Source organism: Rhinoraja longicauda, chromosome 5 (assembly GCF_053455715.1).
Source record: "Rhinoraja longicauda isolate Sanriku21f chromosome 5, sRhiLon1.1, whole genome shotgun sequence".
In the NCBI taxonomy this organism is placed as follows: Eukaryota; Metazoa; Chordata; class Chondrichthyes; order Rajiformes; family Arhynchobatidae; genus Rhinoraja; species Rhinoraja longicauda.
Genome location: NC_135957.1, coordinates 83,500,679 through 83,514,269, shown reverse-complemented (window position 1 = coordinate 83,514,269; position 13,591 = coordinate 83,500,679). Strand labels below are relative to the sequence as shown.

General features: G+C 49.5%; 1 protein-coding gene across 1 annotated transcript; it reads right to left on the bottom strand.

Annotated features, from left to right (window-relative positions):
* Nucleotides 1-2,284: 2,284 nt before the first annotated feature.
* LOC144593783 (BEN domain-containing protein 3-like) lies at nt 2,285-11,290 on the bottom strand. Its single transcript, XM_078399863.1, is given in 4 exon segments — nt 2,285-6,109; nt 9,853-10,023; nt 10,025-10,062; nt 11,074-11,290. Coding segments are annotated over 4 exon segments (2,856 nt in total). The 5' UTR covers nt 11,177-11,290; the 3' UTR covers nt 2,285-3,565.
* Nucleotides 11,291-13,591: the final 2,301 nt, after the last annotated feature.

Genomic DNA, 13,591 nt, shown 5'->3' with positions numbered 1-13,591 from the left:
TGGTGGGTTTAAGGAACGAGCTGCCAGAGGAGCTGGTACTAGTTGAGGCAGGTACTCCAAGCAGATAACATTTTAGTCATTGGGTGGTGAGTCTGTGGAATCCATTGCCACAGAAGGCTGTGGAGGCCAAGTCATTGGGTATTTTTAAAGCAGAGATTGCTAGGTTCTTGATTAGTATGGGTGTCAGGGGTTATGGGGAGAAGGCAGGAGGAGAATGGGGTTGAGAGGGAAAGATAGATCAGCCATGATTGTATGGCAGAGTGGACTTGATGGGCTAATTCTGCTCCGATCACTTATGAACTTATGACTCTTTGTGTATTGCCTCGGTGAATTGCTCTATTACACTACTATTGTTGCATTTTTCTATTTACCGAGGATTGGATGTCAAATAGAAAATTTCACCGTACCTAGGAACACAGGTACATGTGACAGTATCGTATCATTATCATCTATCATGATAATTTCAAAAAATTGCATCAACAACTCCAAAGACGTACAGGTATGTAGGTTAATTGGCTGGGTAGATGTAAAAAATTGTCCCTAGTGGGTGTAGGATAGTGTTAATGTACGGGGATCACTGGGCGGCACGGACTTGGAGGGCCGAAAAGGCCTGTTTCCGGCTGTATATATATGATATGATATGATAACAATATTTTCAATGAATTCTTCATTCAGGCATATTTAACCATTTTCTACAAAGGAAACCACTTTGATGTCAAGTTGCATATGACGGTCTTTCATACTGAATGTTATTCTTTAATATTGAGACAAATTTGGATTTTGGCGACTATGTTCACAGTTCCACGAGAAGATGTACAATTTAACGTGTCCATTTTTGTAATACAGATGTTTCTAGATAGGCAATAAATCTATTTAAAACATTATCTCCGTGAGTTGGTTATAGATAACTGACGTACACAAATATACCAAAACGATGTATAGCATATCCAAGTGTCATGTGTAAGAAGGAACTGCAGATGCTGGTTTACACTGAAGATAAACACAAAATGCTGGAGTAACTCAGCGGGTCAGGCGGCATAACTGGGTGATGTTTCGGGTCGACTCGAAACGTCACCCATTCCTTCTCTCCAGAGATGCTGCCTGACCCGCTGAGTTACTCCAGCACTTTGTGACAATCTATACCCAAGTGATAATCAAACCCTAAAATTTGTGCTGGTTTTGAGAAGGCAGGAGAATGTGGTTGAGAGAGGGAGAGAGAGATCAGCCACGATTGAATGGCAGAGTGGACTTGATGGGCCGAATGGCCTAATTCTGCATCTTGAACTTATGAACATTCAGATGACAAGTTATTTTAAGATTGAACTCTTTCAGTACAAATATTGACAAACTAGTCTCAAGGGTCCTGGTTTGTTACTGGGAGCTTTGGTTCATGATAATGTTTGTATATTTATCCATTCAAAATGTTTCCTCTGAGTAAACAATTCGGACAAACGCAATGAGTTTGTCAACTGAGAAAGTATCTGAGAAATGAGCAGTTACACTCTCAGTCTCGTGGGAACAAAGTACTGCAGATGCTGCTTTACGTCAACGAGAGGCACAGAGTGCTGGAGTAACTCAGCGGGACAGGCAGCAGCTCTGGAAAGGATAGGCCACGTTTCCCATCTCAACGCTTCCTCAGACAAAGGGTCTTGACTGGAATTGTCAGTTATCCTTTCTCTCCCGAGAAGCTGCCTGACCCGCTGAGTTACTCCAGCACTTTGTATCTGTCCTCTCATGCTCTTTCATTCCAGTACAGTGGGAACCATTTTCCAATGCCAGCATATGAGGGCCTTGACATGCCAACTGCACCAGACCCTGGTGCCCACTCCCATCGAGGGAAATGAGCAGCCCTGCTTGGTGGGAAGGGAAGAGAAGAGGGCCATTGATCAGTGGTCCCTACACCCAGTGAGGAACCAACTCCACTCCATCTCTTCCAGAAGACTCCATTCCATCGAGGAACCAACTCCACTCCATCTCTTCCAGAAGACCCCTTTCAACTGAGAGACTAACTCCACTCCATCTCTTCCAGAAGACCCCATTCCATTGAGGAACTAACTCCACTCCATCTCATCCAATAGACCCAACTCCCAAATAGTGAAAGGCTTGGACAGAGTGGATGTGGAGAGGATGTTTCCACTAGTGGGAGAGTCTTGGACTAGAGGTCATAGCCTCAGAATAGCTCTTCTGTCCCTCTTTCCCCTCCCCCTTCCCAGTTTTCCCACTGTCTTCCTGTCTCCAATGACATCCTTTCTTTGTCCCGCCCCCTCCCCTGACATCAGTCTGAAGAAGGGTCTCGACCCCAAACGTCACCCATTCCTTCTCTCCTGAGATGCTGCCTGACCCGCTGAGTTACTCCAACATTTTGTGATACCTCAGAATAAAAGGACGTACCTTTAGAGAGCAGATGAGGAGGAATCTCTTTAGTCAGAGGGTGGTGAATCTGTGGAATCCATTGCCACAGGAGGCAGTGGAGGCCAAGTCAATGGATATTCTTAAGGCAGAGTTAGGTAGATCCTTGATTGGTGCGGGTGTCAGGGGTTATGGGGAGATGGCAGGAGAATGGGGTTGTGAGGGAGAGATAGATCAGCCATGATTGAATGGGGGAGTAGACTTGATGGGCTGTCGAGGAGCCTAATTCTGCTCCTAGACCTTATGAACATGAGCAAGAGGGATCTTCCCATTTAGGGGCCAGCTTCACTCCATCTTTCCCTCTTGTATCTGAAACCAGGTCTCCAAACCCAGACAGTGGCCTGGGATTTTTCCGGGTGCTCCGGTTACCTCTCATATCCCAGAGACGTGGGGGTTTGTGGGTGAATTGGCTTCTGTAAATTGTCCCGAGTGTGTAGGATGGAACTAATGTGTGCAGGGTGATGGCTGGTTGGCGTGGATACGGTGGGCCAAAGGGCCTGTTTCCGTGCTGTATGTCTAAACTAAACTACACATGGTGTGGCACGGTGGCGCAGCGGTAGAGTTGCTGCCTCACAGCGCTGGGGACCCGGGTTCCATCCTGACTCCGGGTGCTGTCTGTACGGAGTTTGTACGTTCTCCCCGTGACCACGTGGGTTTCTCCAGGTGCTCTGGTTTCCTCCCACACTCTAAAAGACGTACAGGTTTGCAGGCTAATTGGCTTCAGTAAATTGCAAATTGTCCCTGGTGTGCGGGACAGTGCTAGTGTGCTAGCGTGGGCTCAGTGGGCCGAAGGGCCTATATCCGTGCTGTATCTCTAAAGTAAACTAAACTAAGATGAAACAGTCAGGTGGGTGGTAACTCCCTCTATGGGTTCTCTCTAGAGCCGGCACTTTGAGGTTTAAAAACAGATATTGTAAGCTAATCTGCGCTGGTACAAACGTTACAAACAGGTCACTGTTTTGTGGTGAACCTCCACACAGAGAAGGGAAAGAAATCCCCAGTTTGATATTTGGAAGGAGAGGGCAGAGGGAGAAACGCTTTAAGGTTGAAAGTCTGAAGAAGGGTCTCGACCCCCAACGTCGCCCATTCCTTCTCTCCACAGACGCTGCCCGACCCGCTGAGTGACTCCAACATCTGGTGTCTGTCTGCCTCACCCTCAGCGTCTCTTGTCCCTGGAGTGTGCGCTAGCCCTGGACTTCCTCTTGGTGGGTCTTCTGCACCTCTCGTCGATGCTGGGGATGCAATCCAGATGCCAGACGTGGTTGCTCTTGGCCTGAGGGTAGACTGCCTGCACGTAGTGACGGACTAGCCTCAGGCGCACCGGGTCCAGTTGCATCTTGTTACAAGCCCCAGAGTGGTTGTACTGCAGCCTGAGGTTGTCGGACGTGAACAGCTCCGGGAAGATCCTGACCAGGAGCCGGGCGGAGAAGTTACCGACCGACAGGCTGTCCCGGACGATCTCCTTCAGGTCCTTGGTGGACAGGAGATGCTGGGTGCCCACGGGGAAGTGGACGGTGGGGACGTGGAGTTGGTGGAGGGGGACTGTGCAGAAGTTTCTGTTGTAGCGCTCTGTGCGCTCTGCCCCTGGCGTTGGCTTTGGCTGTGGTTGAGGGGAGTCCCTGTTGGTCTGCTCTGGCTGGGGGGCCACAAGTGTGGGCTCTTCCTGCCCTGGGTCGCCACTGTAGGAGGTGGACCTCTTCCTCTGCTGCTGGTAGACTCGCCGTTGCTCGGTGTCTCTGCGCCGGCAGCGCTCGTCCAGTTTGGACACAAACTCTTGGTTCCAGGTCTTGTTGCACTTGGCCCTGGAGCACATCAACTGCACATAGTGGCGGATCAGCTTGATCCTGGCCGGGTCCAGCTGCCTCTTGCCCAGGGAGCCGCTGCAGTTGTAGCTCTTCCTCAGGTTGTCGGGGGTGAAGAGCTCGGGGAAGAGGCGGACCAGCAGGCGGGAGGCGAAGTTGCCGATGGACAGGCTGTTGTGGTAGAGCTTCTCCAGCTGCTGCGCGCCCAGGACATGCTGCGCACAGGGCAGCTGGAAGTCGGGAGGAGGGATCACCAGGCGTTTGAAGTCCACGGGCTTCAGCCACAACTTCCTCGGCCTGGGCTCGGGGCTTGGCAGCTGCCCCCGGCCGCCCGGCACCAAGGACCCACCGCCACCCCTCTGCCCGTCCCAGTGGCCATGGTCATGGTCTTGGTCATGGTCACGGTCTTGGTCATGGTCATGGTCATGGTCTTGGTCATGGTCACGGTCATGGTCTTGGATGTGGTCACGGTCATGGATGTGGTCATGGTCATGGTCATGGATGTGGTCATGGTCACGGTCACGGTCTTGGTCTTGATCATGGTCATGGATGTGGTCATGGTCATGGTCATGGATGTGGTCATGGTCACGGTCATGGTCTTGGTCTTGATCATGGTCATGGATGTGGTCACAGTCACGGTCTTGGTCATGGATGTGCTCATGGTCATACTCATTGTCATGGTCATGGTGATGGTCATGGATGTCGTCTTGATCATGGTGATGGTCTTGGTCACGGTCATGAATGTGGTCACGGTCATGGATGTGGTCTTGGTCACGGTCATGGATGTGGTCATGGTCACGGTCATGGATGTCGTCTTGGTCATGGTGATGGTCTTGGTCACGGCCATGGATGTCGTCTTGGTCACGGTCATGGTCACAGTCATGGTCTTGGTCATGGTCATGGATGTGGCCATGGTCATGGTCTTGGTCATGGTGGTGGTCACAGTCACGGCCACAGTCACAGTCATGGTCTTGGTCATGGATGTGGCCATGGTCATGGTCTTGGTGATGGTGACGGTCATGGTCATGGTCTTGGTGATGGTGACGGTCATGGTCATGGTCTTGGTGATGGTGATGGTCTTCCCGGCCGAGGCTGCCCACGGTGGACAGGGGCACGCTTCTGTCCATCTCCCTGTGCGCCCAGGAGGTGGTGAAGAAGCGGTTGAGCCGAGGCAGGCAGTGCGAGCCCCACACGTTGCCGCTGGCGGCGGGCGGGTAGCAAAGCTCCACGTAGTTGCGTATGAGCTGCAGATGGAAGGTGTCCAGCTTGCTCTGGGGGTGGGTGTTGCAGGTCCGGCAGCCCCCGGCCACCCGCTGGTCTGCCAGGAGGTGCGGGAAGAGCTGGACCAGCAGGCGGCAGGAGAGGTCCCCCGGTGATGAGCTCAGCTCCACCAGCCGCTGCAGCTCGCCCGTGTCCAGCCGGTACTCGGCCGGCGGTGGGAACTCACCGGCCCCGTGTGCCGCCCCCACCTGCCTCTTGATGCGGCCCACCTCCAGCGACAGCAGGTCGATCTTGCTGTGGAGTTGGGTCATGGTGGAGCTCAGGCTGCTGAGGGTGAAGAACATCTTGTGGACCAGGGAGTGGAGGCTGGGCTGGGCTCCGGGGGCCGGGGGCCACAGCTTGCTGGGGGGCTTCTTGTGGCCCTCGCTCGGGTTGTGTTGCTGGGGGAGGCCGGTGGACGAAGCCCCTTCAGCGGGGGGCTTCTGGTCTCCCGTCGGCAGGCTCCGGCGCTCCGAGATCTTGTGTGTGATGCCGTACAGAGGCTTCCTCAACGAGGGTCCGGCCCCCACAGTCTGGTCCTTCTCCGGCCACGCAGTGCTGCTGATTCCCCTCGCCCTGATCGCACCTTCCGGGGACCGCTGGGAAGAGCTGGAGCCCCTCAAACTGGCAAACACGTCCTTGTGGGGAAATAAACATCAAGCAGCATTAATGAACCAAGTCTGGAGAAGGGTCTCAACCCGAAATATCACCCATTCCCTCTCTCCCTGATGCTGCCTGACCTGCTGAGTTACTCCAGCATTTTGTGAATAAATACCTTCAATAGACAAAAGGTGCAGGAGGAGGCCATTCGGCCCTTCGAGCCAGCACCGCCATTCAATGCGATCATGGCTGATCATTCTCAATCAGTACCCCGTTCCTGCCTTCTCCCCATACCCCCTGACTCCTCTATCCATAAGAGCTTTATCTAGCTCTCTCTTGAATGCACTCAGAGAATTGGCCTCCACTGCCTTCTGAGGCAGAGAATTCCACAGATTCACAACTCTCTGACTGAAAAGGTTTTTCCTCATCTCAGTTCAAAATGGCCTACCCCTTATTCTTAAACTGTGGCCCCTTGTTCTGGACTCCCCCAACATTGGGAATATGTTTCCTGCCTCTAACGTGTCCAACCGCTTAATAATCTTATACGTTTCGATAAAATCCCCTCTCATCCTTCTAAATTCCAGTGTATACAAGCCTAGTCGCTCCAGTCTTTCAACGTATGACAGTCCCGCCATTCCGGGAATTAACCTAGTAAACCTACGCTGCACGCCCTCAATAGCAAGAATATCCTTCCTCAAATTTGGAGACCAAAACTGCACACAGTACTCCAGGTGCGGTCTCACTAGGGCCCTGTACAGCTGCAGAAGGACCTCTTTGCTCCTATACTCAACTCCTCTTGTTATGAAGGCCAACATTCTATTGGCTTTCGTCACTGCCTGCTGTACCTGCATGCTTCCTTTCAGTGAATGATGCACTATGACACCAACATTGGGAACATGTTTCCTGCATGAATCAATGAACCAAGACCTACACGATCTTCACGCTGCTAAACACTTTAACCCACCCCTCCCTTTCCCACACTGACCATTCTGTCCTGGGCCTCCTCCACTGTCAGAGTTGGGCCCAGCGCAAATTGGAGGAACAGCACCTCGTATTTGGCTTGGGCAGCTCACACCCCAGCGGTATGAACATTGACTTCTCCAACTTCACGGAACCCTGGCTTTCCCTCTCTCTCCATCCCTCCTCCATCCACGCTCTCCGATGTTTGACTGTCTAATGGTTAAATGTTATCTCTGTGTCTCTCGTTGTCACCCTCCCCTCGCTAACAATGATCTATTCTACATTTTCTTTGAACCGCATCCCCTTTTGATCTTGCCTTTCCATATCTCTCGTTTCCCTCTCCCCTGACTCTCAGTCTGAAGAAGGGTCTCGACCCGAAACGTCGCCCATTCCTCGTCTCCAGAGATGCTGCCTGACCCGCTGAGTTACTCCAGTATTTTGTGTCTATCTTCGGTATGAATATTGATTTCTCTAATTTCAAGTAACCCTTGCATTCCCTCTCTCTCCCCGTCCCTCCCCCACCCTCGTTGTCCTGCTAGTTTCACTGTTCATACCCCCTCGTTATCACCTTCTCCACAGCCAACAATAGACCATTGTGGGCTCCACCTTTCCTTGATCACCCTTGCTGGCCTTGATTTATTCTTTGCGTACATACCCGAAACGTCACCCGTTCCTTCCTTTCCTTTATCATCGTTACTATTTTTGCATATCGTTCATTCATTGTTCTTTATCTCTCCACATCACCGTCCACATCTCTCGTTTGCCTTATCCCTAACCAGTCTAAAGAAGGGTCTCGACCCGAAACGTCACCCATCCCTTCTCTCCAGAGATGCTGCCTGTCCCGCTGAGTTACTCCACGTTTTGTGTCTATCTTCTCATACTTGCAGTCGCTGATACCCAATATTCATTGAAGCTTGACACAAAATGCTGGAGTAACTCAGCGGGACAGGCAGAGTCTAGAGATATGGAAGAGTAAGGTGAGGAAAGGACAGATCAAAGCAGATGCTGATCAAGGAGATGTACGTACGATGGTCATTGTGGGTTGAGGGGAAGGTATCAGCGTGGCACACAAACAGTTAAATTAACCAGAAGGATAGTGAAACTAGTCAGAGAACTAGGGAGGGGGAGGGATGGAGAGAGAGGGAAGGCAAGGGTTATTTGAAGTTAGAGACATCAATATTCATACCGCTGGGCTGTAAGCTGCCCAAGCCAAATGTGAAGTGGTGTTCCTCCAATTTGCATTTGGCGTTGAGGAGTTTATGAGGTCTGCTGTATGATTTCACCAGTTGTACACAAAACAAAGCCTTTCACTGTCGCAAGGTGCAGGTGACAATAAAGTATAATTGAACCATTGAATCATTGAATATATTTCATCTTCACACCCGCATAAAGAAAGATGTGGAATAGATCTGCTCTACCCAGATCCACTCCACATCTGGTTAGAGCAGATGTGGAGAGGATGTTTCCACTAGTGGGAGAATCTTGGACCAGAGGACACAGCCTCACAATTAAAGGACGTGCCTTTTGAAAATAGACGAGAAGGAATTTCTTCAGAGGGTGGTGAATCTGTGGAATTCATTGGCACAGAGGCTGTGGATGACGTCAATGGGTATTTTTAAGGCAAGGGTTGACATATTCTTGATCAGTACGGGTGTCAGGGGTTATGGGGAGAAGGCAGGAGAATGGGGTTGAGAGGGAAAGATAGGTCAGCCATGATTGCATGGCAGAGTAGACTTGATGGGCCGAATGGCCTAACTCTGCCCCGATGTCTTATGAACATGAGAAAGTAACACACACTAGTGTTAAACGTAGAAATAAAGAAATGCAGATGCTGGTTAACACAAAAAAAAGACACAAAGTGCTGGAGTAACTCAGTGGGTCAAGCAGCATCACCGATGGGTATGGATCGGTGATGTTCCGGGTCAGGACCCTCCTTCCAACTGATTGTGGTGGGGGAATGAAAGGTGGAAGAGAGACGAGGGCAGGATAAATTATGGCAAGTGATAGAAAGATACTGCATTTGTTTGTGTTAAAGAACATAAAAACTAACAGATCTGTGTACAGTTAAAATATATTGCAATGTTGATGATCTACATCAAGTCTTAGGGGTGCTGTCTGTGTGGAGTTAGTACGTTATCCCCGTGACAATGTGCATTATCTCCGGGTGCTCCCACACTCCAAAGACGTACAGGTTTGTAGGTTAATTTGGTTTTGGGTAAACTTGTCTCCATTGTGTGGGATAGTGCTGGTGTACGGGGTGATCGTAGGTCGGTGTGGACTCGGTGGGTCAGATGGCCTGTCTCTGCGCTGTGTCTCAAACACAAACCTTGGACAGCTGACCATTTGGGTCGGGACCCTTCATCAGAATGATTGTTTAGTTCAGGTTAGTTTAGAGATACAGCTCGAATCCACACCGACCAGCGATTCCCAAACACTAGCACTGCCTTACTTACACACTGGGGACAATTTACAATCTTTACCGAAGCCAATCAATCTACAAACCTGTACGTCTTTGGAGTGTGGGAGGAAACCGGAGTCCCCGGAGAAAACGCACGCGGTCACGGGGAGAACGTACAAACTCCGTACAGACAGCACTGGTCGTCAGGATGCAACCCGAGTCTCCGGCGCTGTGAGGCAGCAACTCTACCGCTGCGCCACCGTGCCGCCCATGTTTGTGGTGTTTGTGGTGGGGGAGTGAAAGCTGGAAGAGAGGTGAGACCAGGACAAAGACAGGCGAGTGATAGGTGGATGCTGCGATTGTTCGTGTCAAAGAGCATTACGACTAAAAGGTCTTTGTACGGTTAAGCTAGATTGACATTACCTCACAGTTAACTCTTCTCCATTTATAGACGATGGGGCTTTCATAGTCTATGAACATCTCACCGAAACCACTGGGTGTCTGTTTCCGTTTTAGGGCGTTGGGTTCGCTGCTGTTCTCTGCAGCTCTGTCTGGGCTAAAACCACCCTCATCTTCATCATCATCGCTCACCACGCACTTCGGTCTTCACCACCTCAGTATTGACGTTTGTTACTGCAAGAGGAGAGAGGGAGAGAGAGACAGACAGACAGACAGAAAGCACCAGTTCATTATTCTGATCATTCCACTGTAAGGGCGGCACGGTGGTGCAGCGGTAGAGTTGCTGCCTCACAGCGCCGGAGACACGGGTTCGATCCTGACTATGGGTGCTATCGCAATGGGCAGGTTTGGAGGGATATGGGCCAAGCGCAGGCAGATGGGACTAGTGTGGATGGGACATGCTGGCCGGTGTGGGCAAGTTGGGCTGAAGGGTCTGTTTCCACAATGTATGACTCTATGCAAACTAAAGCTTTTCACTTTACCTCATGACACTTGACAATAATAAACCTAAAGCTGGTACACAGAAAGACTAATGAAACTGCAAGTTACTTTGAGCTCTTACAAATAAAAGGAGTCTGAAAATAAAGTCATTCATGTCTCTGCCTCAAAATCCATGCCCACACATTACCGAGTCTCTCTCAATGAGAATGTCCGAATATCTCTATTTTCTCTATGCCCTTGCTTGGTATGAGACCCATTACATCAAAAACTCCTTTCCATTGACTCCGTCTACACCTCACACTGCCTCGGCAAGGCCAGCAGCATCATCAAGGACCAGTCACATATTGGCCACTCCCTCTTCTCCCCTCTCCCATCGGGCAAGAGGTACAGAAGTGTGAAAACACGCACCTCCAGATTCAGGGACAGTTTCTTCCCAGCTGTTATCAGGCAACTGAACCATCCGATGAGCAACTAGAGCAGTCCTGAACTATTATCTACCCTATTGATGACCCACGGACTATCTTTGATCGAACTTTACTGGCTTTACCTTGCACTAAATGTTATTCACATTATTCCCTTCATCATCTATCTGTACACTGTGGATGGTTTGATTGTAATCATGTATTGTCTCTCCGCTGACTGGTTAGCACGCAACAAAAGCTTTTCACTGTACCTCGGTACACGTGACAATAAACTACACTCATTATTCTCCTCATCAAAAAAAATGTGTGCAAAGGAAATTACCAGTATCTCCATTTTCCAATTCTTCATCCTTCCCGACTGAAGGGTTTAGACCTCTGAACGTTGTTCTGAAATCACTCTCATCGAGCTTTTCTGTGCTGTTCATTGTATACCTGCAATAAAGAATTCCACAGATAAACGACTACTCCGTTCAGTGTAGTTTATTGTCACGTGTGCCGAGGTACAGTGGAAAGCTTCTGTTGGGTGCTAACCAGCCAGTGGAAAGACAATACATGATTACAATCGAGCCGTCCCCAGTGCCATATCAAATGTGCTTGAAAAAGCTCAATCAAACTCTTCAGATTAAAAACCAACACAGTGGTGGTGGTGCAGCGGTAGAGTTGCTGCCTCACAGCGTCTGAGACCCGGGTTCCATCCTGACTACCGGTGCCACAAAATGCTGGAGTAACTCAGCAGGTCAGGCAGCATCTAGGAGAGAGGGAATGGGTGACGTTTCGGATCGAGGCCTGAGATCTGAAGAAGGGTCTCGACCCGAAACGTCACCCATTCCCTCTCTCCTAGATGCTGCCTGACCTGCTGAGTTACTCCAGCATTTTGTGATACCTTCGATTTGTACCAGCATCTGCAGTTGTTTTCCAGACTACGGGTGCTGTCTGTACGCGAGTTTGAACATTCTCCCCGTGACCGCGTGGGTTTTCCTCCGGGTGCTCTGGTTTCCTTCCACACTCCAAAGCCGTGCGGGTTTGCAGGTTAATTGGCTTTGGTAAAGATTGTAAATTGTCCCTAGTGTTTAGGATAGTGTTAGTGTGCGGGGATCGCTGATCGGCGCAGGCTCGGTGGGCCAAAGGGCCTGTTCCGTGCTGTATCCGATTTCCACCTCTACCCCATTGCGGACATTGGACTTTGTCTGTGGAACTGATGCGCTACAATGCTGAGAACTATATCCTGCACTCTGTATCTTCCCTTTGTACCCATTCATGCCATTAGAGTGGAGAGGAGAAGAGTTTCTTTAGTCAAGGGGTGGTGAATCTGTGGAATTCATTGCCACAGACGGCTGTGGAGGCCCAAGTCAATGGATACTTTTAAAGCGGAGATTGATAGATTCTTGATTAATGCGGGTGTCAGGGGTTATGGGGAGAAGACAGGAGAATGGGGTTGAGAGGGAAAGATAGATCAGCCATGGTTGAAGGGCGGAGTCGACCCGATGGGCCGAATGGCCTAATTCTGCCCCTATGACATGACCTTACGAACTTACTTGCTCTACCTATTGTACTTGAGTTTGACTTGATTGTATTATTCATCATATCATATCATATCATATATATACAGCGCGGAAACAGGCCTTTTCGGCCCACCAAGTCCGCGCCGCCCCAGCGATCCCCGCACATTAACACTATCCTTACACCCACTAGGGACAATTTTTTTACATTTACCCAGTCAAATTAACCTACATACTGTACGTCTTTGGAGTGGTATTTATGTGTGGTATTATCTGATCTGAGTGAATAGCATGCTAAAACACAGCCTGTACAAGGTCCATGTAACAGTAATAAACTCTAAACCTACACCTGCTCTCCAGTGCATCTCATGATTTTGGTGGGGCCTCACAACAGTAAATAACATCAAAACTGTTGGCAAAGCTGCCTAAAGATGTCAGCACAGTGTCAGGCACGAACACTAAATGCATTCCTTAAAAATGATTTACAGTAAAATCTGAAAAAAATTATGCTATTTTTCTTGATCCCAGGCGGCACAATTAATAAATAAGTAAATGAAGAGATAAATAACTAAAGATAACTAATAAATAGATCGCTTGATCAATTAATAAATGGATGGAAAAACAAATTATTTATTTTGTTCTTTTGAAACTATTTTTTTCTTTTGAGAGAACAACTTTATTTTAGAAACATAGAAAATAGGTGCAGGAGTAAGCCATTCGGGCCTTCGAGCCTGCACCTTCACATTCAATATGACTCATGGCCTGATCATCCAACTCAGTATCCCGTACCTGCCTTCTCTCCATACCCCCCTGATCCCTTTAGCCACAAGTGGCCACATCTAACTCCTCTTAAATATAGCCAATGAACCTGGCCTCAACTACCTTCTGTGGCAGAGAATTCCACAGACTCACCCACTCTGTGTGAAGAAATGTTTTCTCATCTGGGTCCTAAAAAGACTTCCCCCTTATCCTTAAAATGTGACCCCTTGTTCTGGACTTCCCCAACTTCGGGGAACAATCTTCCTGTATCTAGCCTGTCCAACCCCTAAGAATTTTGTAAGTTTCTATAAGATCCCCCCTCCAGTCTTCTAATTCTCTACTTAACTCAACATGAGTTGCTGTGTGTGTGTGTCTGTTTGTCTATCTATGTGTGTGTGTTTATGCAAAGTGAGTGTGTGTCTATGCAAGTGTGTGTGTGTGTGTGTGTGTGTGTGTGAGTGTGTGTGTGAGCTTTCATGTGACGTTGCCCGTGACTGATCACGATTCCTGCTGCGGCTAAATGCGGAGCTGGGGGGAGGGGCTGGTGCTGTGACCGCCCCGACTGGCAGGGGGAGGGGGAGG